The sequence below is a fragment of the Grampus griseus genome, assembly GCF_964374135.1.
Source record: "Grampus griseus genome assembly, chromosome: 1".
Lineage (NCBI taxonomy): Eukaryota > Metazoa > Chordata > Mammalia > Artiodactyla > Delphinidae > Grampus > Grampus griseus.
The window spans coordinates 135,468,861-135,492,301 of NC_139017.1; the positions used below are offsets into that span (position 1 = coordinate 135,468,861).

At 45.6% G+C, this 23,441-nt stretch overlaps 1 protein-coding gene across 1 annotated transcript in view; it reads left to right on the top strand.

Moving 5' to 3' along the window:
- C8B (complement C8 beta chain) overlaps nt 1-21,176 on the top strand; it is a 40,647-nt gene extending 19,471 nt beyond the window's left edge. Inside the window, exons 7-12 of the mRNA XM_082658537.1 lie at nt 2,390-2,630; nt 4,889-5,017; nt 7,299-7,462; nt 16,292-16,445; nt 18,648-18,716; nt 20,861-21,176. Coding sequence (XP_082514663.1) covers nt 2,390-2,630; nt 4,889-5,017; nt 7,299-7,462; nt 16,292-16,445; nt 18,648-18,716; nt 20,861-21,012 — 909 coding nt within the window. The 3' untranslated portion in view covers nt 21,013-21,176. The remainder of the gene's footprint in view (nt 1-2,389; nt 2,631-4,888; nt 5,018-7,298; nt 7,463-16,291; nt 16,446-18,647; nt 18,717-20,860) is intronic.
- The last annotated feature ends 2,265 nt before the right edge of the window (nt 21,177-23,441 follow it).

Consider the following 23,441-nt stretch of genomic DNA (forward strand, 5'->3'; position numbering starts at 1 on the left):
GTGCTTCCAGAAAAATGTTTTTATGATACTAATCTAATCGTATCAGCTGCTCCCTGTTGCCCATAAGGTGAAGATCAAAGCCCATGACTTAGTGGAAGAGGAGCAACTGGAGTGTGAAGTAAGGTGACAGGCAGGTGGACTTGAAGAATCTTGGATTCCAGAGTGAACGAGGTGCATTTATTCTCTGGTCGCTGAGAGTTTGCAACATGAGCATGATGTGGTAGCAAACTAATCTGAGAGGAGCGTGGAGGAAATTAAAAGTCTACAGCGATTTATGTGAGAAAAAGGGAGTGGTGAGGGGCTCAGAAAGTTCTCTGCTGCCAAAATATTAACCAGCAGAAAATGAGTCGTAAACGTGAACTAGACTGTAACTGTCTCTGCTTATTTTCCTTCATCTTCTCGGCTGTGAACAACTTGGGGACAGAGACTGTTTCTTTCATCTTTAGATCCAGGATGGCGCTCGGTAGGTGCTCAAGACTAAAATATAGTGATGAAGGACAGGATGATTAAAAGGACCTTGCCTTGTTAGGAGAGAAAGAGAGGGGTACCATCCTTTGCACCTTCTCTCTCTCCCTCCCTCCCTCCCACCTCCCTGATTCAAACAGCCAGTTATAGAATGGTTACATCGTGCTAGGCACTAAACTAGACACTTGGGACCTAGAGACAAATATAACACGATTCTTGCCTTCAAGCTCACAGTCCAGTAGGAGAGGTAAACACGTTTGCAGATAACCTAGTCCTGATTTTGCTATCAGTTGTAATATAGCATGGTCTATACTACAAAGGAAATAGGAGCAACACGCAGGGCAATCCTGGGAGATGGAGTGTGTGTCAGGGAAATTCAGGGATGGCATCACATAGGCAGCAACAGGTAAGCAGGGATTTAAAATATAAGTCGGTGTGTGTCAGGCAGAAAAGGGAGGGAAGAGCATTTCTGGCAGAAGGAACAACATGTGCAAAATTATATTATGAAAGAGATGTGGGGAAGAATGAAACGTTAAACGGATGCTGAGGTACGGTGTGGGCAGTGGAGAATAGTAAGGTATGCGGGGTAGGGTGGGGAAAACTTCAGGGTTGTAGAAGATGAAGCCAGGAGGCTACTGGGGGACAGATTGTGAAGTTCTTACATTCAGAGTAAGGGAGTTGATTTTATTCTGCAGGCAGTAGAGAGCCAACGCAGGGTTTTGTTTTAAGCCCAGAAGAGCATTGTAATAACAGTTTTAGGACGTCAACTCTGACTGGAGCATTGAGGGCAGCCAGAGGGAGAAAGGAAATCAATGGGGAAGCTTTTGTCATAACCCAGGCAGAGGAAGAAGGCTAAAATATTTAGAAAAGTCATGAACAGAGCACCTAGTGACTGCTTAGGTTGGAAGGATGGGAAGAAGGGAGTCATGAGTCACTGGGGCAGGACTAGGGTGGGGGAGAGCAGGGCAGGGAGCAGAGGTGGCATGGCTTATAGAGCTGACGGGTCAAGCTGGCTGAGAGTTTTAAGATGAGGGGAGAATGTGTACTTCCCACACATTCACCTTTTCCTCAGCCTTCACTGCAGTGTAGGAACCTCTCGCTTTGGGTTACAGTAACATTCCTGGATGCTTGACCTTCATCTAGCATTACCATGTTTCAGTCTTTCCCACACACCAGGGGTCACGAAACTTTTTCTGTAAAGGGCCAGAGAGTAAATATTTCAGGCTTTGCGGGGCCATAGGGTCTCTGTGGCAACCGCTGAGCTCTGCCATCATAGGGTGACAGCAGTGATAGACAACGCATAAACAAGTAGGCATGGCTGCACTGCAAAAAACTGGATTTACAAAACCAAGCACCGGATCCTGAGTGCAGGCTGAGGTTTGCTGACCGTTGCCATGTGCTACGGTGTCCAGCCTTCCTAAAGCACCACTTCTACTCTTTCTTGAGTGCCTTTTCTTCAGAGTTTAAAAAGCATCAACTGGCCTCTCTCGCCTTCCAAGATGGCCCACACCCTGGCTGTGGAGTGTGTATCTCCCTGAATAAGCCTTCTTTCTCTTTAAAAAAAAAAAAGAAGCGTCAACCAAGAAGTTGCCTTTGCAGGTCCGCAAACCCCGTCTCCCCTCAGTGGTCCACGGGCACCTGCTGCTCCCTGCCTTGTCTGCTTCTGCTTCCCTTTCTCCTTGGTCCTTATTTGCTACTGTAAGGAAGTGAGTGAAGAACAAGCTCTTCCAAGCTGAAAAGTACATCAGAATATTTCTGAGAAATGAAGGCTTGTCAAAGAGGCCACCTTCCCTCAAGTCTCCTAAAGGAATCATGAGTGATGACTCCTGGCCAAGAACACGGGATGGTATTTGGAAAGTTCATCTTCTTATTCCAGATTCCTGACTTTAAAGGTCTGCTTTTCCCTTGTTGGTCTTTCATTTAGAAAAGCGCATTTCTGCATGCACGCTCTGACCTTGAAGTAGCGCGTTACAAGCTGAAACCCAGGAACCTCATGCTGCATTACGAATTCCTTCAGAGAGTCAAGCGGCTGCCCCTGGAGTACAGCTATGGGGAGTACAGAGATCTCTTTCGTGATTTCGGGACCCACTACATCACAGAGGCCGTGCTCGGGGGCATTTATGAATACACGCTCATCATGAACAAAGAGGCCATGGAGAGAGCAGGTACGCTGCCCAAGGACCATGGCTTTACTGATGGGGCACATGGAAGTGTGAGTTAACAGGGAGAGGCTCCTATTCCTTGTTGGGGGAGGCGTTAGGAATTATGCTCTGAGTTTTCCTCATCCCTCCCTGGCTGTACTTTCACAGTTTCATTGACAGATTCCTCATCGTTTCTTTTCTTTTTTTTTGAGTTACGCGGGCCTCTCACTGCTGTGGCCCCTCCCGTTGCGGAGCACAGGCTCCGGACGCGCAGGCTCAGCGGCCATGGCTCACGGGCCCAGCCGCTCCGCGGCATGTGGGATCTTCCCGGACCGGGGCACGAACCCGTGTCCCCTGCATCGGCAGGCGGACTCTCAACCACTGCGCCACCAGGGAAGCCCCCCTCGTCGTTTTTTGAATTGGTTGATGTTGGTCCTCCTTTGCCAGCCCTCTCTCTGGGCAGTCCTCTTTTCTACATAACTCCCTCTAGACAATAGCATCCAATCTCCTGGCTTTAAATGCCTTGAACATGCAGATTATTCCCAATGCATATGTCTATCCTGAATCTCTTCTGTGCACCCAAGAGCTCATGTGGAAATGCCTCTGAGATATCTTCATTTGAATGTCTAATGACCATCAGAAACTTAACATGCCCCAAAGAGAACTTTTGCATATGTTTCTTTGCAGTCATCCGCATCTCAGAATGGTTCCACCATTCAGTCAGTGGCTCAAGGCAAAAACCTAGGCGTCAACCTTGATTATTTTTCTTTCTTCCCAATCTATTAGTAAGTCCCATCAGCTCTACCCCCCAAATTATCTTCTCTTTCTGTCTTGACTGTTACCACCTTATGCTCACGCCAAGACCAGTGTTTCTCAAAATTTAATATGAATGTGAATTATCTATAAATCTTGTAGGAGGTAGATTCTCATTCAGTAAGTTTGAGTTGAGACCCAAGATTCTGCATTTCTAACCAGCTTTGAGGTAATATCAGTGCCGTTGGTCCCTAGACCACGCTTTGCGCAGCAATGTTCCAGATTATTATCAGAGCCTCCAAATTAACACTCAACTCCCATTCCCTTTCTACAATCCATTCTCCGTGCAGATATTACAGGTCTTCCCACTTGCAATCAACTTCAAGTCCAAGGTATGACTTCTTCCTCCCAATCCAGTATTCTTTCCTCCAACATGGCATTTGTCAGGTTAAGTGACCTGCCCTAGGTCACACAGTTTACAGTGGCAGCGCCAGGGCTTGGTTACAGGTCCAGTGTACTTGCAAGAGGACACATGGTGTACAAGGTAAATCTAGATCAGTGTGGCCTCAGTCTTGCCAAGATCTGTCCTCCATACCAGAGGTTTCAAAAGCACTTTTCATAGTTCCTCAGATTGCTTCCTACAGAAAGGTTCTGTGATCAACTTGGATAAACATATAATAGATCCCACTTTTAGAGTTTCACAGGTGTGCTGAAGTCAAGTGACCACTCCACCTCTTTTGATACAACATTTGTCACACTGGCTTGACTGCAAAAGCCTGGTTTCTTGTCATTCTTACTGTTACAAGAATTATAAGAGATATCATCATGGAATTCATGTTTCAAGGAACATGCTTTGGGGAAAACTGATCTGCACCAACATTTCTAGACAATCCCAGGTACCAAAGCTGTTCTCCTCTCCTTTCCCTGGCCTCACAGTGCTACAGAAAGGTGTTTACAAGTCATACCGAAGACTTCAGCAAGCCCAGGATAGGAAGATGCCTTGGGGAGAATTAGAAAGGGACAGATGGGCAATGGTCCAAAAACGGAGAAGAAATAAGGGAAATCAGCTCCTTTTCTTTGCCAGGCACTATACCCGACACTTCGTAAGCATTAACTCAACTAATCAATTAACAAATTCTTTCTACTATATCAAAGAGTAGAGTGGGAAGGGTCAGGGGAAGGGGGACAGCCTGCAGCAGGCTCTACTCACTGGATTCATCCCTAGAGGTCTGATAAGGAGCCACATTTTTAGAAAGTGACTCTGAGCATGTCCTGTCTTTGGAGAGCAGCAAAAACCCTCAGAGTCTTTGAAGAGGCTGAAAGGGGACGTCGATGCTGATCTCTAATGAGGTCTCTACCCTGGTGCTAGGAGCTGCCTGCATTTCTTGCCATCAGGCTGGCCACCCATTAATTTACACCTGAGTCCCTGTGGGCCTCCAGGAAGGGTTAGGCCTCTGGAATCAATCACAGGAAAAGGCACAGGACAAATTACCTTCTAGGTCATGAGCCTCTTTGCTTGCTTCCTTCAGATTATTCTCTTAAGGATGTCCAGGCCTGTGCCAAACATGATTTTAAACTTGGCGGTGCCATAAAAGTGGTCTACATCAAGCTGGGTGTGTCGGTGGCCAAGTGCAAAGGCATTCTCAATGAGATAACAGGTGAGTAGCAAGGGCATGTGACTTCTCTGCTTATCATCCTTCCCTCTCTGGAACCCCAGAGCCAGTCGCTCTTTAAGCTAAAGACTGGGTGTTCCAAGGCATTTCAATTAAAATAATCATTCATTCAATAAAAATCTACCTAGCGCCTCCTATGTGTTGGGTATACAGAAATGAATGAGATGGTCTTCCTATCCTCATGGTACTCACGTGAACTAGGCAAACAAAGAAGCGAGGACAAGGCAGTGATAAGGACCAAACCCGGTCTGGAGCGTCAGGACAGGCTTCCTAGGGCAGGGATCATTTGAATTGCAACTTGAGGTTGTTTCCAGGCAAGAAAATAATCTAACAATGAAAATTTTCTCTGGGGGCCAGGAGTTGGCCTGGCTAGAGAAAGGATGCTCTAGGCTGGAGGGGTAGGAGCCAGGTGGAGGCAGTGGGGGAGACAGGTGAGGCAGCTAGTCCTTACCTGAAACAATGGGGGAGATGGAAACTAGACGGACAGGCTAAGCCACAGATCATGGAGCAGAGTCCACATGGTGGGTTAGACCAGGACGTGAGTGCTGAAGCCAGTGTGTAGAACCAGGTGTCTGGGAGCAGAGAATTTGGAGACCACACAAGGGAGTTGGGAATCGACACAGCGAGTGGAGTAGGAAAGAGAGGCTGGTCAGCAGAGCTCCAATCCTGACCCCTTCTGCACCCCGAGCAGCTCTCCTTCACCTGCTGTACTTACTAAGCTTATCCCTGTATGTGTGATCATACGTGAAGAAAGAGTTCCACAGCCAAGGCAAAACAAAATGAAACAACAACGAAATGACCTGCAGGTCTAGAACACTTTCTTGTGACTGATACATGGTGGATACTGTTGGTTATTTTGGTGGGGCTGGGTTGGAGCACGCATCTTACATAGGGAGGCACGCAGAAAACATAGGTGCTCTTTAAAGGAAACTTGTAAAGTAACGCCCCCATCCAAGTTACTAGATAGAGCACTGCCCAGCGCCCCAAGACCCTTGACAATTACAACTCCACCCTCCCTTTGGAGATAACACCATCCTGACTTCCATGTTAAACACCTCCTTCCTTTCATGATAGTTTCACCACTTACATGTATTGCTAACCAATATGGCTTAGAGCTGCTTGGTTTTGAACTTTGTGTGAATGGAATGTAATCTTTTCAGTTTTTTTTTCATTCAACACCCTGTTTTTATATATAACTATAGTTCATTTCCACTGCTGCATAGTATTTTATTGTATGAATATAACACTTTGTTCATCCTGTTGTTAAATTGGGGTTATTTCCTGTGCCAAGCAATTATAATCAATGCTGCTGTGAACATTCTCACACAGTCATCTGGTGCACATGTGCTAGGGGTTCTCCAGGGAATATACCCAGGAGTGAAATTGTCCGGTTGTAGAGTATGTACTTCTTCCAGACTAGGTAATGCCGAGTTCTTCTGAAATGGTTATATCAATTTACAGTCCGACCAGTAGTATACAAGACCCCCTTTTTATGATGCTCAGGTGTTGCAAACTCAGAGTGGAATGGAATAGTCACTTTCCATCAGTTCCTTTGGCATTGGACACATGGAAAAATTAGAATAGGAATGACTCACTGATAGGATTGGGGGCTTTCTGGCAAACTCCATGAGAAGTCAAAATAATAATGGTAGACACTGTTTAGTGAGTATCTGTTACATCCCGTGCTCACCCTTCACAAATTTTCCCACCTTTGTCATCTGAGACAAAGAAGTGATTTCACTTAGAGCTTGCACAGGGTTATGTGGGTAAATTCCTTCACCCTAGTGCCTAAGATTTCTTATCTGCAAAGTAAGGATTATATAGTTCCTATTTCATAGTGAAGATTAGTTGAGTTCATACATGTACAACGTTAAATTAGTGAATGACATGTAAATGATTAATAATCTATCTCTCTACCTACAAATCTATTTACCTATGATCTGTTCATCTGTCCCTATGTATGTATGTATGTATGTATCTATCAGCTATCTGTCTTCCATAGACTCATTTAGCAACTGGCACTTACAGATGCTAAAAATAAATGTCCCTTTCTTGTCCTGTCCCCAGCTTGTGTCATATATGATTGAACTGCCCTTTTGCCCCTTGCACTGTGACTCCCTTGCTGGCAGGGACTCACACTGTCCACCTACATCTCCTAGGCAAGCTCCATAAATATCATGGTAACCAGGTTGTCAGTTACGTTGCAGTAAATTCCAAGGTGTGAAAATGGATCCCCTGACATGCCAGGTCTCCATGTCCATTCCAGAGAGAAACAAGAGAAACACCATGGTGGATGACTTGGTTGTCCTTGTGCGAGGAGGGGCAAGTGAGTACATCACTGCCCTGGCATACAGTGAGCTGCCGACAGCAGAGCTGATGCAGGAATGGGGAGAGGCGGTGCAGTACAACCCGGCCATCGTCAAAATTAAGGTACGTGCAACTGCCCTACCCCTCCTTCTCTCTGTTCAGAAAACAGCGTCTGAAGGATTGCTCTGAGCCAGGGTATGGAATACAGAGCTCAATAAGACCCAAGCCCTAATCTTGAGGCACATACCTTATACTGGAAAATATATCTGGAGTGAACCAATTGTAATACAATGCTCAACACCAGCTAGAGAACGCTGACTCCCTCTCACTTGGGCCCCCAAGTTGCTAAAGGAAATTAACCATCAGCTTCTAATTCCAGCATTCTTAAATCAAGATTGTTTCCATTTCATCTGGGAATCACTCATTCAGTTATTTTTTCATTTAAACATTCATTCACGCAACCAACAAATTGTAGCTAAGTTCCTGTGATGTGATAGGAACTCAGGCACTGGAGGAAAACAGAGGAGGGTGCAAGGATGAAAAATACAGTCTGTGCTGAACAGTAAGGTGCTTGCGTGCATTGTTATCTTACAGGACAGCATAATACATCATGGTAATCACTAACGTGTTTTGGGCACCTACTATGTTCATGATACTTCTGCCAAGGACGTCAGGAATGTTATTTCATCTAATTCTCATGAGTCTGCAAATTAAGTATGCTTAATTTTGTGGCTGATAAAAATCAAGGTCACAGAGGTTGCATCCATCTGTGACTGCTCGAGTCTCTATTAGGTCCAGACCTGAGAATTTTACCTCTTCCCTCCCCTCCTGTGGGTTTGGTAAATAGAAGATAATGATCCCAACCACCTGTCACCCAAACAACAGCAGTTTTGCAGCCTTAAACTAAAAAGACGTTTGCTAGAACAAGACTGTCATACCAATCAGCAGTGGTAGGTCCTTGCCCGTGGGGACTTCAGCACGGTGTCCATGTCACATCTTACACTGTCCTCTTCTTGCCCTTGTCTGTACAGTCATTGCTGGTCCAACATCCACCCTCCCAGCGATTTACTCTTGCAGCCAAGGAGAGGAGTTAAGAGGCTGGAGCTCTGATGAGGGGCTCTGCAGTTACCAACCCTGGCAGTTTTCCAATGTCTTTATTTATATGTCAAATGCACAGTTTCTGCAGAACAAGAAGGCTGCCATTCATTCCTTTCCTCTGCCACTTATTCAGTAGGGACACTTAGGGTACAGTTGCTGGCAAGCATCGGGAAGGACAAAGTCAGCCATAGCTTGCAGGCAGCTCCAGAGAAATCTGGGATTGGCTGATGGCACGGTGACATTGGTTGGTATCACAGACGGGCATGGGAGAGAACAGAGTTCATGAGAAAATGGGAGAGAACAGAGTTCATGAGAAAATAGATCCCTGGTCTTTGCTTTTTACTTATATCTTACCTGAATCTTTTTTTAAACTTACAGTTAATGGATTGCCCTGCTTACCTATCTAAATAGGTTGGAAGTGCAGCAGCATGTGATATGAAATGGGATGTGTGTTTTGTGTGCACGTGTGTGTTTGTATGTGTGTGTGTGAGAGAGAGATAGAAGGAGGGAGGGAGAGAGGGAGGGAGAGGGAGAGAGAGAGAGAGCACACACATGTTAGCGTGCTAAGCATCTCAAACAGACCTGCCACCATTCTCAGAGATATAGCACTTTACTGAAGGCACAGAGAGGCTTCCCAGCATGTATGTGATACCCTGGAAAGTATCACATCCACTATCAGTGTAGTGTTGTGAAGGGCTGTGGAGGCTGAAAGGGGAAAGACATTAGAGAATCTAAAGAGGAAAGAGATTAGAGAATGAGAGATGTTTCCAGCGCTGGAGGAGGTGAATTTGTTGAAGGTTTTATGCACCTCTTCTGTACATCGGTAACCTGAGGTGGAAACATCTATTGTGGGCATGGACTCTTTCTGGCAAGAGAAAACTGCATATGACTTCACATTATCTCAAAATAATTCTCGGCAGAGTGAGCTTACCAGGTTGTTGGAGCAGCAGTTGCCTTCCAGGAGGGCAGAGACCACTCGATAAGGAATTCCTAGACACAGAGTGTTGGCCACGAGTCTTGAAGATCAAGATCTGAAAACACAGTTCCTATAGGAGCCGGGTAGGCAGAAAGGGAGACCACAGAAGAGCCCATTCACAGTATTTAGTGGTGAACTTTGGTTACAGAGAGACGGCTCTTTGTTCAACGAAGAGGTAGAGAAAGCAAGGGACATATATAAAGAGAACTTTGAACACAAAAGATTGAAATTACATTCAAGATAAAGAAGACGAGGGACTTCCCTGGTGGCGCAGTGGTTAAGAATCCGCCTGCCAATGCAGGGGACATGGGTTCGATCGGTCTGGGAAGATCCCACATGCCGCGGAACAACTAAGCCCGTGCACACAACTACTGAGCCTGTGCTCTAGAGCCTGTGAGCCACAACTACTGAGCCCGTGTGCCACAACTACTGAAGCCCATGTGTCTAAAGCCCATGCTCCACAACAAGAGAAGCCACCACGGTGAGAAGCCCACGCACCGCAACAAAGAGTAGCCCCTGCTCGACGCAACTAGAGAAAGCCTGCGCGCAGCAATGAAGACCCAACACAACCAAAAATAAATAAATAGAATAAAAACTTTTTCTTAATTTTAAAAAGATCAAGACAAGCATACATCTAAAAATAGAAGTCAATTTTAGAATGTATTTGCTCTGTGGTTATAATACAATTAAGGAAAATAAGGAATTTATGAAATAAAAAATAGAAGCTGAGATGTGTAGACACTAATCAGATGAAAGGGGAAATGGCTGAATGTAGGGAGCCAAAAGCACAGTAGTAGAATCAGAAACTACATTGGAAACTATAAAGAACAGAATTGACGCTGCCGGAAATTGAGTCAGTGATGTAGAAGGTGCTATAAAAATGTTTCTTTAATGCAGAAGCAAAAGACAAAGAGATTAAAACAATGATATAAAAGAAATATGATGGACAGAGAGTACAGAAGTGGAAATCTAAAAACCAAAGACTTCTTCCTGAGAAAGATCCAGGATTACATGTGAAGATGCATTAATCAAGCACATAGAAAGGGAAACTTCCCTGAGCTGATAATGCAAAATGAACGGCTCATTGAAAAGGAGGTAAAAGTACTGAAGATAAAACAATACTGAGACACATGGGGGTGAAATTTTTGACTTGGAGGAACAAATAGATCCTACAAAAATAAAAGTCGCACTGGGCTTAGAATTCTTCGCAGTGCTCAATGCCTAAAGATTATGGAGTGACAACCACAAGATCTTGAAGGAAAAAGCTTGTGGCCCAGTGAAATGGTCATTAAGGGATGAAAAAGTTCCCAAGACATTCTGAGATATTAAAGGAGTCACATAGAGGATCGCCAGATTTAGCACTCGAAAATGCAGGATGTCCAGTTAATTCTGAACTTCAGACAGATAAGGAATATTTTTTTTAGGATAAGCGTCTTTCAGATATTTCATGGGATATATACTAAAAAATTATTTGTTGTTTATCTGAAATTCCATTTTAACTGGGCGTTCTGTATTTGACTGGCAACCCTAGTCACAAAGCCTACCTTCCATGTACATTTCTATAGTGGTCGAGGTGCTAGGTTGTGGTCTGGGATTCAGGCTGATGGAGAAGCCATGGTAAGGAGCTTGGCATGGTTAAGCATAGAAGGGAAAATACAGTAGTGAGTGGTTCACCTAGAGGTCAGGAGAGCCTAGGTTATGCAGCAGTGAAACACCCCCAAATCTCAATGACTTAGTTCAACAAAAGTTTATTGCTCAATCACACATCATGTCCAGAGTGTATTGGTGAGGGACCTTTTCTGAATGTCTCTCAGGGATCCAGGTGATGGAGGCTTTGTCTTGTCCTGTGCTCCCAAGAGCACCAGAGCAGTGGTAAGGGAATGGGAAAAGTCACCACACTCTGCTCCCAAAGCTTCAACCTGGAAGGGGCGTTCCCTCTGCTCACCTTTCACTGCTCAGAAAAAGTCGCATTGCAAACCTGCCCTTAAGGATGGTTCAGGGAAAAACAGCCCTGCCGAGTGCCCAGAAGGAAAAGAAGCTGATATATTTGGTAAACAGTGATAATGACCATCACACCTTACTAAAGCAACTTATTTAAAGATTCCCTAAAAGCAAATTACTCTGATTAAGAGAAGGTTTTGTGTTTTTCTTTAACTTTTTATTTTATATTGGAGTATAGTGGATTAACAATGTTGTGTTAGTTTCAGATGTACAGCAGAGTGATTCAGTTATAATGCAGATGCTTTGGTAGCATGACCTGGTAAGATAATGTCAGACTTAGACTGCCAGATCTCACTGGAAAAAATAAATTCTGAATTCTAAATAAGGAAACCCATAAGTGTAATTAAATGGAAATAACACAACAACAAAACAATTTTGCCACACATGAAATCTTTCATGTGTAAGGAATGATACAGTTTATAAGAAACATATCTTAAAGGAAATAGACAACTCTCAGAAGAACTCAGATGATAAATATGCAAAATTTTAACTTCTCTAGGAAAAGGATAATTAAAGTAAAAATACAGTATTCTTTTTTTTTAATTTTTTTTAACATTTATTTATTTATTTGGCTGCGTTTGGGTCTTCTTTCCTGCGCGCGGGCTTTCTCTAGTTGTGGCGAGCAGGGGCTACTCTTGGTTGCGTGGGTTTCTCATTGTGGTGGCTTCTCTTGTTGTGGAGCACGGGCTCTAGGCACACGGGCTTCAGTAATTATGGTACACGGGCTCAGTAGTTGTGGCTCGTGGGCTCTAGAGCACAGGCTCAATAGTTGTGGTGCACAGGCTTAGCTGCTCTGCAGCACATGGGATCTTCCTGGACCAGGGCTCAAACCCGTGTCCCCTGCATTGGCAGGCGGATTCTTTTTTTTTTTAACATCTTTATTGGGGTATAATTGCTTTGCAATGGTGTGTTAGTTTCTGCTTTATAATAAAGTGAATCAGCTATACATATACATGTATCCCCATATCCCCTCCCTCTTGCGTCTCCCTCCCACCCTCCCTATCCCACCCCTCTAGGTGGTCACAAAGCACCAAGCTGATCTCCCTGTGCTATGCAGCTGCTTCCCACTAGCTACCTGTTTTACATTTGGTAGTGTATATATGTCCATGCCACTCTCCACTCTTGGCAGGCGGATTCTTAACCACTGTGCCACCAGGGAAGTCCCCAGTATTCTTTTTTACCTGTCAAATTAATGATGATTAAAATCTGTAATACTCAGTGTCCTTGGGAGCAATGAGATGGGAACTTTTATATGATGAAACGGGAATATAAATTGGTACAACCCTTTAGGAAAAGAATTTAACTGTATATATCCAACACATTAAAAATGTTTATAGCTTTTGATCCAATATCCCTAAATGGAAGAATCGACTAAAGAAATCATTTAAAAAGTTGGTAAAGATGTATCTATAAAGACATGCCTCATTCTATGTTACTGTAATCCTTATCCGAAGTTTCCGTTACTCATGGTCAACTGCGGTCTGAAAATATTAAATGGAAACCTCCAGAAAGAAACAACTTACGTTTTTAATTGCATGCCATTCTGAGTAGCGTGATGAAATGTCACACTGTCCTGCTCCATCCCCACCTGGGATCCCCAACCGTCAACATCATCTGCTTCTGACATCCAACCATTGACATGATCGTGCTTCAGTGATCTAGCACCACCCAAAGCAGATGATCCTTTTGATGATACATCAACAGTAGCCTAACACTATGTCACAAATCCTACGTCATTCACCTCACTTCATCTCATCACCTAAGCACTTTATGCTCTCACGTCATCACAAGTAGAAGGGTAAGTATAGTACAATCAGATATTTTGAGAGAGACAGAGAAACAGAGAGACAGAGACGAGAGAGCACATTCACATAACTTTTATTACAGTGTATTGTTATAATTGTTCTATTTTATTTTTAGTTATCGTTGTTAATCTCTTACTATGCCTAATTTATAAATTAAACTTTATCATAGTATATGTGTATGGGAAAAAACGTAGTATATGTTGAGTTTGGTACTATTCATGGTTTTGGGCATTCACTGGTGGTTTTGGAAAGTATCCCAGCTGATAAAGGAGGACAACCATATTTGTCGTAGCAAAAGGAAAAAGGAAAATGGAAACAACCTAAAGATTCAATAACGGGTAGAGTTGAATACACTGTAGTTCACCAATACAACAGGATACTCAGTAACCACAGAAAATCATTTTATCAAGGATTATTGAATGGCATGGGCAAATGCCATTCGATAATATATGACGTTAAGTGAAAAAAGTGAAATGTAAAACTTCACTTTTCTTATGCCACCAATTTGGTGTAAATATCTGTCCATCTACCTATCCAAAAATATATACTGAAAGGATACAAACCACGATGGTAACAATTCAGATCTTCCGCCCTCCGCTTACTCACTGTGACTCTGGCCAATCTCATTAACTTTTCTGTGCCTCAGCTTTGCCATCTGTAAAGTGGGGATACAGAAGTCTACCTGACTCATAAGATTGTTGTGAAGATTAAGTGAGATAACATACGTATTTGGTTCAGCCCCTAATAAATGGTAGCTATGGCAATAATTATTTGTTATCGTTAAGAACAGCAGTCACCAGGGTCCATTATAGAGAACTGCATGGAGTTTCACAGACAGCACCCACCATCTCTGTGCAGCAATATGACCAATAAAATTTCCACAAGGTCAGGTGTGCTAGGGACCCAATGATCAATGTGAGTAGTTGGGATTTTGTGTTTTGGGGAAAGATGGGGAAGGAAGGAGGAGGAAGGAAAGGAGGGGGAGAGGGAGGGAAGAAGAAGAGGACAAAAGAGAGAAAAACAGGAAAAAAAGAACCAGCGAACCCAGAAAAGGACAAATGAGCCATAAGTTAAAAATGGAGCTGTGGAGGGAACCCTGCAGAATTGCTGCCACGTTCCAAGGCCAGCCATCGTAGAGAACCCTGGGAGAGAGCTTGGAAATGGGAATAATGGCCATTTCTATCGCCAGTCATCATGTGATGAAAAAAACACAGATTTGGGTTAGTTAGTAGGAAAAAACCGACAGATTTGGGGTTAGAATCCTGGCAATGCGCTTTTATGAGTTCCTTGACTTTGTTCAAGTTACTTAACGCTCACCTGAAATGGGGCTAGTAATTGCTCCTGTGTGAGGATGAAGTGGGATCATATGAGTAAGTCGCCAGCACAGCTCCTGGCACACAGTACACGTGGACGGTTTATTCCGGTTCTGCCACTGATCTACTCTGTTTCCTGGAGCAGATCTCGGTACTGGTAGAAAAATGCTTGGGGGGTTAAAGGCAGGTTAAAGGCAGACTCTCAAGGTGCTCTGGCAGGGAGAGCAGGCTGTTGGAGGAGCTCATCGTGGGGGTACAACAATCCCCCATGGAGCCCCGCCCTCCCATGTGTGGCCGGCAGGCCGGGCCATTCTGCAGACAGCCTCTGGATCAATTCAGTGACCACAAGACGGTCAGACAGTGGGGCCACCAAGGGGCCTTTCTTTGCCCTCTGGAGTGAAGGTCTGCATCGGGTGCATTAAGAAATGGAAGCAGTTTTCTTCCCACTGAAGGCTTCTATTAGGCGTGATTGCTTGCATTTAGACAGACCCTAAACGCTCCAGGGCCAGATTAGGGCAGGATCACAAACAAAATCTGGAGACAAACATGGCCCTGGAGCTGAAACTCGAGCCAAGAGGCTCTGAACATGTTTAACTACCTCTTTGGACTTTGCCTCTGTTTTTCCAAGCCCACGAACACTACCACATCTCTCTGTGGCTTCCAGCTCTCAAACACTGCTGTGCCCACTGAGAGCATCACTAACCCTGCTCGCCACACCCTCGCCTCCATGCCAGCTGCTGTTGCCCTAATGAGGCCTCCCATCCCCGTTTCATTCTTCCACCCACTTTTTTTTTTTTTTTTCCGGTACGTGGGCCTCTCATGGTTGTGGCCACTCCCGTTGCGGAGCACAGGCTCCGGACGCGCAGGCTCAGCGGCCATGGCTCACGGGCCCAGCCGCTCCGCGGCATGTGGGATCTTCCCAGACTGGGGCACAAACCCGTGTCCCCTGCATCGGCAGGCGGACTCTCAACCACTGCGCCACCAGGGAAGCCCCTTACACCCACTTTTATTAGCGGCTCTCACTAAGCTTTGGGCGGGACCCCGGAGACACAGCTGAGCAGTATACAGGTCTGATCTCCAGGAGCTTACAATCTAATTAGAGAAGAAGGAAAAAGGACTTCAACCCGAGACGCTGACCACAAAGGAGCGAAGAGGTAGAATTTGCATCAGATGAGGTAGTATAGACAGTATTCTGAGCATCTCGTGGTGGGAAGGTATTCTTTGGAGCTCGGGAATGGCTCCCTAATGGAGGCTCTTGCATGCCACGAAGGATTTTCACAGGTTTGGTTGGGGGTGGGGATGGAGAGTGACGCTGGAACAATGCTCCCATGATACTTTCAAAGAGTAGCTTGCAAACCACCACCCCTCCCCAACCAAAAACAGATTAACTAGCCGCTGCTCTCTACCCATTACAAGTTACCACTGTTACCTGTAACCCCTGTGTATCTGTTAGTACTTTTGTGTCTGTCTCTAGATTCTGAGTTTCTTGGGAGTGGGGATTTTATCTTACTCATTACTTACGCTTCATGCCTGACACTTAGAAGGTGTTCAGCAAGTGTTTGTTGACCTGAACTCTAGTGAGCTTATTTGTGGATGTTGGGTGGGGTGGGAACGAGAAAGGGAAGGGCCTCTATCCAGTTGCCTATGAATCCACTGTGGTCTGCATGCAGCAAACCTGCGCATTCCTGTAGAGCCTTGCTTCATGTTTCTATGTGATGAATGTTTTCTGTTGAAATAAGCGCCTTTGCTCCCTTCCCAGGCAGAGCCTCTGTACGAACTGGTGACAGCCACAGACTTCGCCTATTCCAGCACAGTGAGGCAGAACATGAAGCGGGCCCTGGAGGAGTTTCAGAAGGAAGTCAGCTCCTGCCAGTGTGCTCCCTGCCAGGGGAACGGAGTCCCTGTCCTGAAAGGTACCATTTCCAGTGTCGCTTGTGGCAGACGTCATCTGGAGGGGCTGGCTCTGGGGCCGGAACACGTGATCAAACCCACACACCCTCCAGAGGTGTGTTTCTAGGTCGGGGTTTCCTGTGTATATCCAGGGGAATTTCCAGGTCATTCCCCAGTCCTCTGCCTCAGGCCCCAGGGACTGTCATAAAGCTCCCTTCTTTTTCTCAGAGGAAAAAATGTGAGCGCCCACCCCCCCGCCCCTGGCCATTTGGAGCCTCTTAAAGATGAGCTGCTCCACCTTGACTGGGCATTAGAACCACTGGAGATCTTTAGAACGGCTGATGCTCAGTCCCCAGATGTAATCATTACGTGAGACTCTCTAGAGAAGAGAACTTCATCAGGATGGCTAAACCCTCTTCTCTCCGGGTAGTTCTAACCTGTGGCTGGGCTGTGACTCGCCATGGAGCACCACCTCCCTGGAGCACAGTGAAGTAGGGTTGGACCAAGGAGATGGCTGCACTCAGGTACTACTTATGGCAAGGCGCCTGATGTCCTCTCAGGCTGCACCTGAGAATCACCCAGGGAGCTTTGCACAAACACGAAGCCCTGGGCCTCAGCCCAAAATAGTTAAAGCGAATCACTGGGATTGGCCTCTGAAAAAAAAAAGCCTAGCAGATCATTCATTGTTGAGTGAGGGCTGGGAAGCTGTTCTACAGCTGAATTCACTGACAGACAGGATCCATGATTTTGCCCAGCTTTTAGACTAGCAGGAGAGCTAGCCTTGACCCGAGGGTTGCACCGAAATGCACCAGTGTTAGAAACAGTGTTAGTCTATCTCCCAGGAAGTCAGAATGCAGGCAGCTAGAACAGGCTGCTCTGGCTGTCGGGATACCTAGCTTCTAGCCACAAGGGACCCATGGGTGACAGCAGCATTAAACTGAAGGCAGGAGCAGGCTGAGACTGTGTGGTCTGTAACAAGGAGTGGGGATGGACTCTGGGACTCTGTGCTGGTCAAAGAAGAGGCCCTCCCTGGGCTGAGCAGGGGAGACACCTTGTGCATATCCTGACCAATACATCGTGAGACGATTGGGGGATGGGGGGGTGGCATGGATGGCCACTAGAACTTGACTGCTAACTTGAGGGTCACATCCGGGGTCACTGCATGGGGCAGGGCAAACGTGAGAGAGGCTGGGGCCTGGGATCTTCTGTTCCTGTTGTGATGGACTAAGAAGGAGTCCGGTCCAGCATGATGCCAAAACAGGGCATCAAGAGCAGCTGGGTAGTGTATATCCCAGCCCAGGGAGCCAGCAGGACTCGAGGCAGAACTCACATGGTTGGAGCAAACTCAACAGAGGGGACACGACAGAAGATCTGTTCTCAGGGAGAAAGGTTCCACCTGCCGAGCTGAGATGGAGGGATGTGTGTCTAGCTTCTCAGATGGGATGGAAATGAGCAAAGCAGATGTAAGTGACAGCCTACGAATGGGAAATTCTGCCTGAGGACCAGGACCTGTAAGTGAGGGTCAGTTCAGCAGGAGGTGGGATCCATTCACCGGCACCAGGTTTTGATCTAGGGGTGCTGAAATCCCCCTTGCCTTGTGTGTAACTTGGACCTAGAGACTGGGACCCACTGGAGGCTTTACTTTGGAGGTGATGGAGAAAAGGAAGCCAGAGGCTGGAATGCCGACAGGGCCCAGGCTATAAAGGACAGTCCTGTAAAGAGAGTTCGTGTGATTCAGGTGAGAGAAGCTCCAGGGTGACATGTGACAAATTAACATAAGGAGTAACCTCCAAAATGTCAGAAGTGGCCTAAGGTAGCATGAAACATCTAAGGGTAGTGAGCTCCCCATCACTAGAGATGTTCAAGCAGAGACTAGACAATTACTTGTGGTGAAATTGAGCATCAATGACCACTGGCCCCAGGAACTTCAATAATGTAGCTTCTGACCCCCAACACCAATGTCTAGGTCAAAGGTCAGCTAATGGGTAATTTTCCTCAACAACTCGGCATCATTCCCTGTGGTGGAATAAACACCCTTTCATGAGCAAAGGACCCTCAAGAAAGGAGTGGGTATTCTTGGCACTGAACCTTCTTATTTCAAACCATTCAATTAAACGTTTGCCCTGTTTTAACCTAATGGAAAAGCCGTGATGTGGAGGGAGGGGTGAAGTCTAGGAGCTCTTACTTCATGTGGTATGATTCATACCGTCTCTGCATCTTCTCAGGAACACGCTGTGACTGCATCTGTCCTGCTGGATTCCAAGGCCCTGCCTGTGAGATCACCAATCGGAAAAGTAAGGAGTCTGTGAGAGTTGGTTGGGAAAGGGAAGTCTAGGGAAGTCCAGAGAATAATTCAAAAGAGCAAGAGCAAAGTCGGGGAGTGGGCTAGGGAGCTGGACACTATGACACTTGAGATCCATCTTGACTCCTGATTTTATATTTTATTATTTTCACAACTGAGAGTGCTCCATGTTACAGGACTGCTAATGCATGGCCTCTTCGAGTCATCTCTTTGAATCATTCTGGAATGTTTATCATTTTGTTTATTTAGTGAACTCCTATTCAGCCCTCAAAATCCAACATAGATGCCCCTTCTGTAAAAATTATTCTCATCCAAGAAGAATTAATTTCTCCTGTGGGATCCCATAGGACTTCGGACATGTATCTATTACAGCTCTTAGCACATTCTGTTTTGGGTTGTGTGTGTCTACCTCCCCTGTGTCTGTGATTAGGGATCATGTCCCATTTACCTATGGGTCCTCAGGTTCCCACACAGTTGCTGCAGTTGAATTAATAACTGAACGACTGGACTACGATGAAGATCTCTTCCAGTTCTCAGATTCTTTAGCTGGTTTATTTTTTAAGAATTCTTAGCACTGCCTCCCCCCACCCCCAGCTCCTCCCCTTTCTGTGACTTTTTTTGGTGATACTGTTAAAGGAAATGGCACGTCCAATAAAAACACCAAACATTTATTAAGCGGTCCACTATGTACCAGGCACCTTGCTGAGGGCTTGGACTCAGTGTGGGTTCAAATTCCATCTCCATCATTTAATAGCGAATTACTTGACCTCTTCGTGCCTCAATTTCCTCATCTGTAAAATGGAGATGATGATATTAACTACCTCATAGAGTTGTCTTAAGTTTCTCATAAGGCATATAAAGCACTTGGAAGGATGCCTAACCCATCGTAAGAGCAAAATAAATATTGGTTAGTTGGTTTTAGAGCAAAATAAATAGTGTTACTTTATATTTCACATATATTAAATCCTTTCATCCTCACAACAACCTCATGAAGTAGAAACTGTCAATACCCCCATTTTATAGAGGAAACTGAGGTTCAGGGGGTGGCTAGCTAACTTGCCCAATGGTCACACAGTTAGTAGGTGTAGGGACCCAGATTCAGGTCCAGTGAGTCTGACTCTGTAGCCTTTGCTCTTGGGGCCTGCTCTGCTCCCCTCCTCAGTAAAGTGCTCAAGGGTGTCTCCACTCCCTCTCCTACTACGTCTAAACCAGGCCCCCCACAGTGACCTGCCCAGTAAGAGTGTAACGGCACAGCCACAGGATTTCCACTGGTTGGAGGAGACCTTGGAAACCTCCCACTCCAGCTATCTCATGTTATCAGTGGGGAGACCCAGAGATGTTAAGTAATGTACCCAGAGCTACACTGCAAGTTAGAGGCTCAGCCAGCCGCGTGATCTATCATGGTGGATGTAATTGATTATTTGCCAGTCTCGTCAACAACCAGAAATCCTCAAGGGAAAGGCAAATGTCAGGGAGGGTAGAGCACAGTGTGATTACTTCATTTAAAACGCACAACGGCCACATAGATAACAGAGCTCCCGCTTGATACACTGAGAAGAAGTAAACTATCCAGCATCCTATAGCTGGGAAGCATCTAAGCTGGAAACTATTCATTTATTCCACTAATATGGACTCAGGGACTCCTGTGTGCCAGTTTAGGTGCTGGGGTTCAGTGGTGAGCAAATCAGATTATAGTTCCTGTCATCATGGAGATTGCTCTTTAGAAAGACAGACCAACATCATTTGACTTGTCCCAGAAATACATTTAAAGTTTCAACTGTAAGTGCTACAAAATGCTCTGGGAGCTTAAAATATGAAGTAGTGATGGGGAGTTAGGGATCAGGGAAGGTTTCCTTGCAGAAATAACACTTAAGCTGAGATCTGAAGGGTGAATAGGATTGACCAGATGAATAGAGGAGGGAAGAGTATTTAGGGCAAAGAGAACAGTGTGTGTAAAGGCCCTGTGGTAGAAGGGAGCATGGTGAGCCAATGGCCTGAAGGAAGGACAGTGGACTGGAGTTGGGAGATCAGAGATTCAGACTCTCAGAACCCTAGGGTTTATACACCTTACCCCTCCTATAGGGCACGAGAGTGTCATAAAGGCTAATTAATGTTCATTGACCTTCTTTCTTATAGATGTCCCCATTGATGGGAAGTGGAATTGCTGGTCAAACTGGTCTCCATGTTCTGGAGGACATAAAACAAGACAAAGGCAGTGCAACAATCCACCTCCTCAAAATAGGGGCAGCCCCTGCTTGGGCCCTGCTTCTGAAACACTTAACTGTTAAGGAGGGGAAAGCATCTAGCAGGTGATGCTACTGTGGGCGGCACACAGCAAGGAATCAGGCCAGCTCACCCCCATGCCCGCTCCCATCTGGGGCCCAAGGCGGAGGGCTGTGCCATTCAGAATGCTTAAAATAAAGACATTATTTGTAAAATGCACGCTGACTCGGACAGATAGTAAGTTAAACGATAATTATAGTCTCCTGAAGGGCTTAGCCATCCTGGTAATCTTCACTTCGCTCATCTCTACAATTTTATTTCACTCACATTTACTACCAGCCAGGAACTGTGTTGGGAGCTGTCCGTGTGAAAGTCGCACAATCCACCACTGACCTGCGCATAGTAGGTGCCCAACCATGAATCCATGAATAGATACTAAACTGTTCCTGCCTTGAGGAGCACACTGTCTCATTCAATGGCAATGGGCAGTTCATACTTATTGAATGATTAGCGTGCCAGCCACAGTGCTCTCAGTGCATTCATTCATTCATTCCATCCTCATGACAACCTTATAAGGTGGATGCTTTATTAGCCTATTAAACAGCAGGAGAATCGGCTTAGAAGCGTTAAGTGACTTGTCCAAAGTTACGCAGCTAAGGAGTGGGGGGGCTGGGCTGCAAACCTGGGCATTCAAGCTCTAGGGTTTTAAACCCTTTTCTTTTAAAATTTTATTTATTTATTTGCTTGTTTGTTTATTTTTGGCTGCGTTGGGTCTTCATTGCTATGCATGGGCTTTCTCTAGTTGCTGCAAACGGGGGCTACTCTTTGTTGCGGCGCGTGGGCTTCTCACTGCGGTGGCTTCTCTTGTTGCAGAGCACGGGCTCTAGGTGTGTGGTATCAGTAGTTGTAGCTTGCGGGCTCTAGGGCACAGGCTCAGTAGTTGTGGCGCATTGGGCTAGTTGCTCCGTGGCATGTGGGATCTTCCCGGACCAGGGATCAAACCCTGTGTCCCCTGCATTGACAGGCGGATTCTTAACCACTGCGCCACCAGGGAAGCCCCCAGGGTTTTAAACTCTTAACTGTGATGCTCCCTTCCTCTCAAAATTGGACCTTGGATCAACAAAGAACTTTTTATGACATAAAATGTAGAAGGTAGTGTGTGTGTGTGTGTGTGTGTGTGTGTGTGTGTGAGAGAGAGAGAGAGAGAGATTGACAAATCCCTACCCACTGCATCACAGAGAGAGTGGATCTGGGTTCCTCAGCTTCTTTCGATGCTGAGCACAGGAAGCAAGTGGTTGTTCTGGTGCAGAGCTGAATTATTGTGACATGAGTGGGTGCCCAGAGGAGATGCTGAGCTGGAGACTAGAGCCACGGAAATTGATCACTGAATGAGAAACAGTTTAAAAAGAAAGAAAGAAGAAGAGCAGGGGTTGTGGTGGCTGGAAGAGGAAGCATATCAGGAGATGATCAAGCTGATGGCTGTGGATCAGTGGGCAATGTAAACCTTCCCTACCTCTGTACGTTGTGCTCCACTCACTCATGCTTTTGTGCAAATCCCATTCGGGGCGGGAGGTACTGAAAGATGAGAACAAGAGGGCAGTTGATCTTTACGTTACTAAAATCCAAACTATTTTTATTTTTTAGATTGAGTCAAGTGATCATTTAAGCTTTGTTGCTCTCATTCATTCCTTCTCATTAAAACATCCCTGAATATTTTCTTTGCTCTTGGGCACTTCCTGTCGGATTGCATAACTTCATGTGAATTTGTTGAAATCAGACTGGTGGGGAAAAAAACCAGTTGGTTGAAGGTGAATTGATTCATCCTATGAATTTTCAACCGATTTGTTTTCGGCCACGTCACCTGCTGTAAGTTTGCCGCTGGGCTGGGTGCTGAGACCTAAGACCATAACACATCCATGACACCAAAGCACAGGTCACCAACACCCACCAGTCTGGCCGCCCATCTCTCTGGAATTGAGTCAATAGAACAACCATGGAAGGAGCTGATTCTTTACTGCTTAGGGGTTGCTGCAGCCAGCGTGGCGATTCTGTCTTCCTTCCTTCATCCCCTTGTCCCCTGCAATTGAGCAGACGGGTCCGGGCCCTTGTTTGTATTAATATTATTGCTTTGCCATCGCTGTTATTTCAATAGGCTAATGCAATCATGTTTTATCTCTTTCATTATACCGAGGCCATATAATTTTCTTATGTTATAATCTATCTTCTTTTAAGATTCCCCAGAGATGGGGAAGAGAGGTTCTGTCTCGGGTTGATGGGAGTCTCCCGTGAAGCCGACACGAGCACGTCGAAGCCTGCGCCGCCAAATTAAATTCTGAATCTCAATCACGGCCACCGCTTCTAATGGGAAATTTAAGTTGATTATGGAGATGACAATGCAGGTTCATGTTTATTGCGTTTAGCAGAAATTGTTTATCCTATTAAATATGGTCTTGAAGGAGAGACAATTGAATTGCCGAGCACCAGTGAATACCGG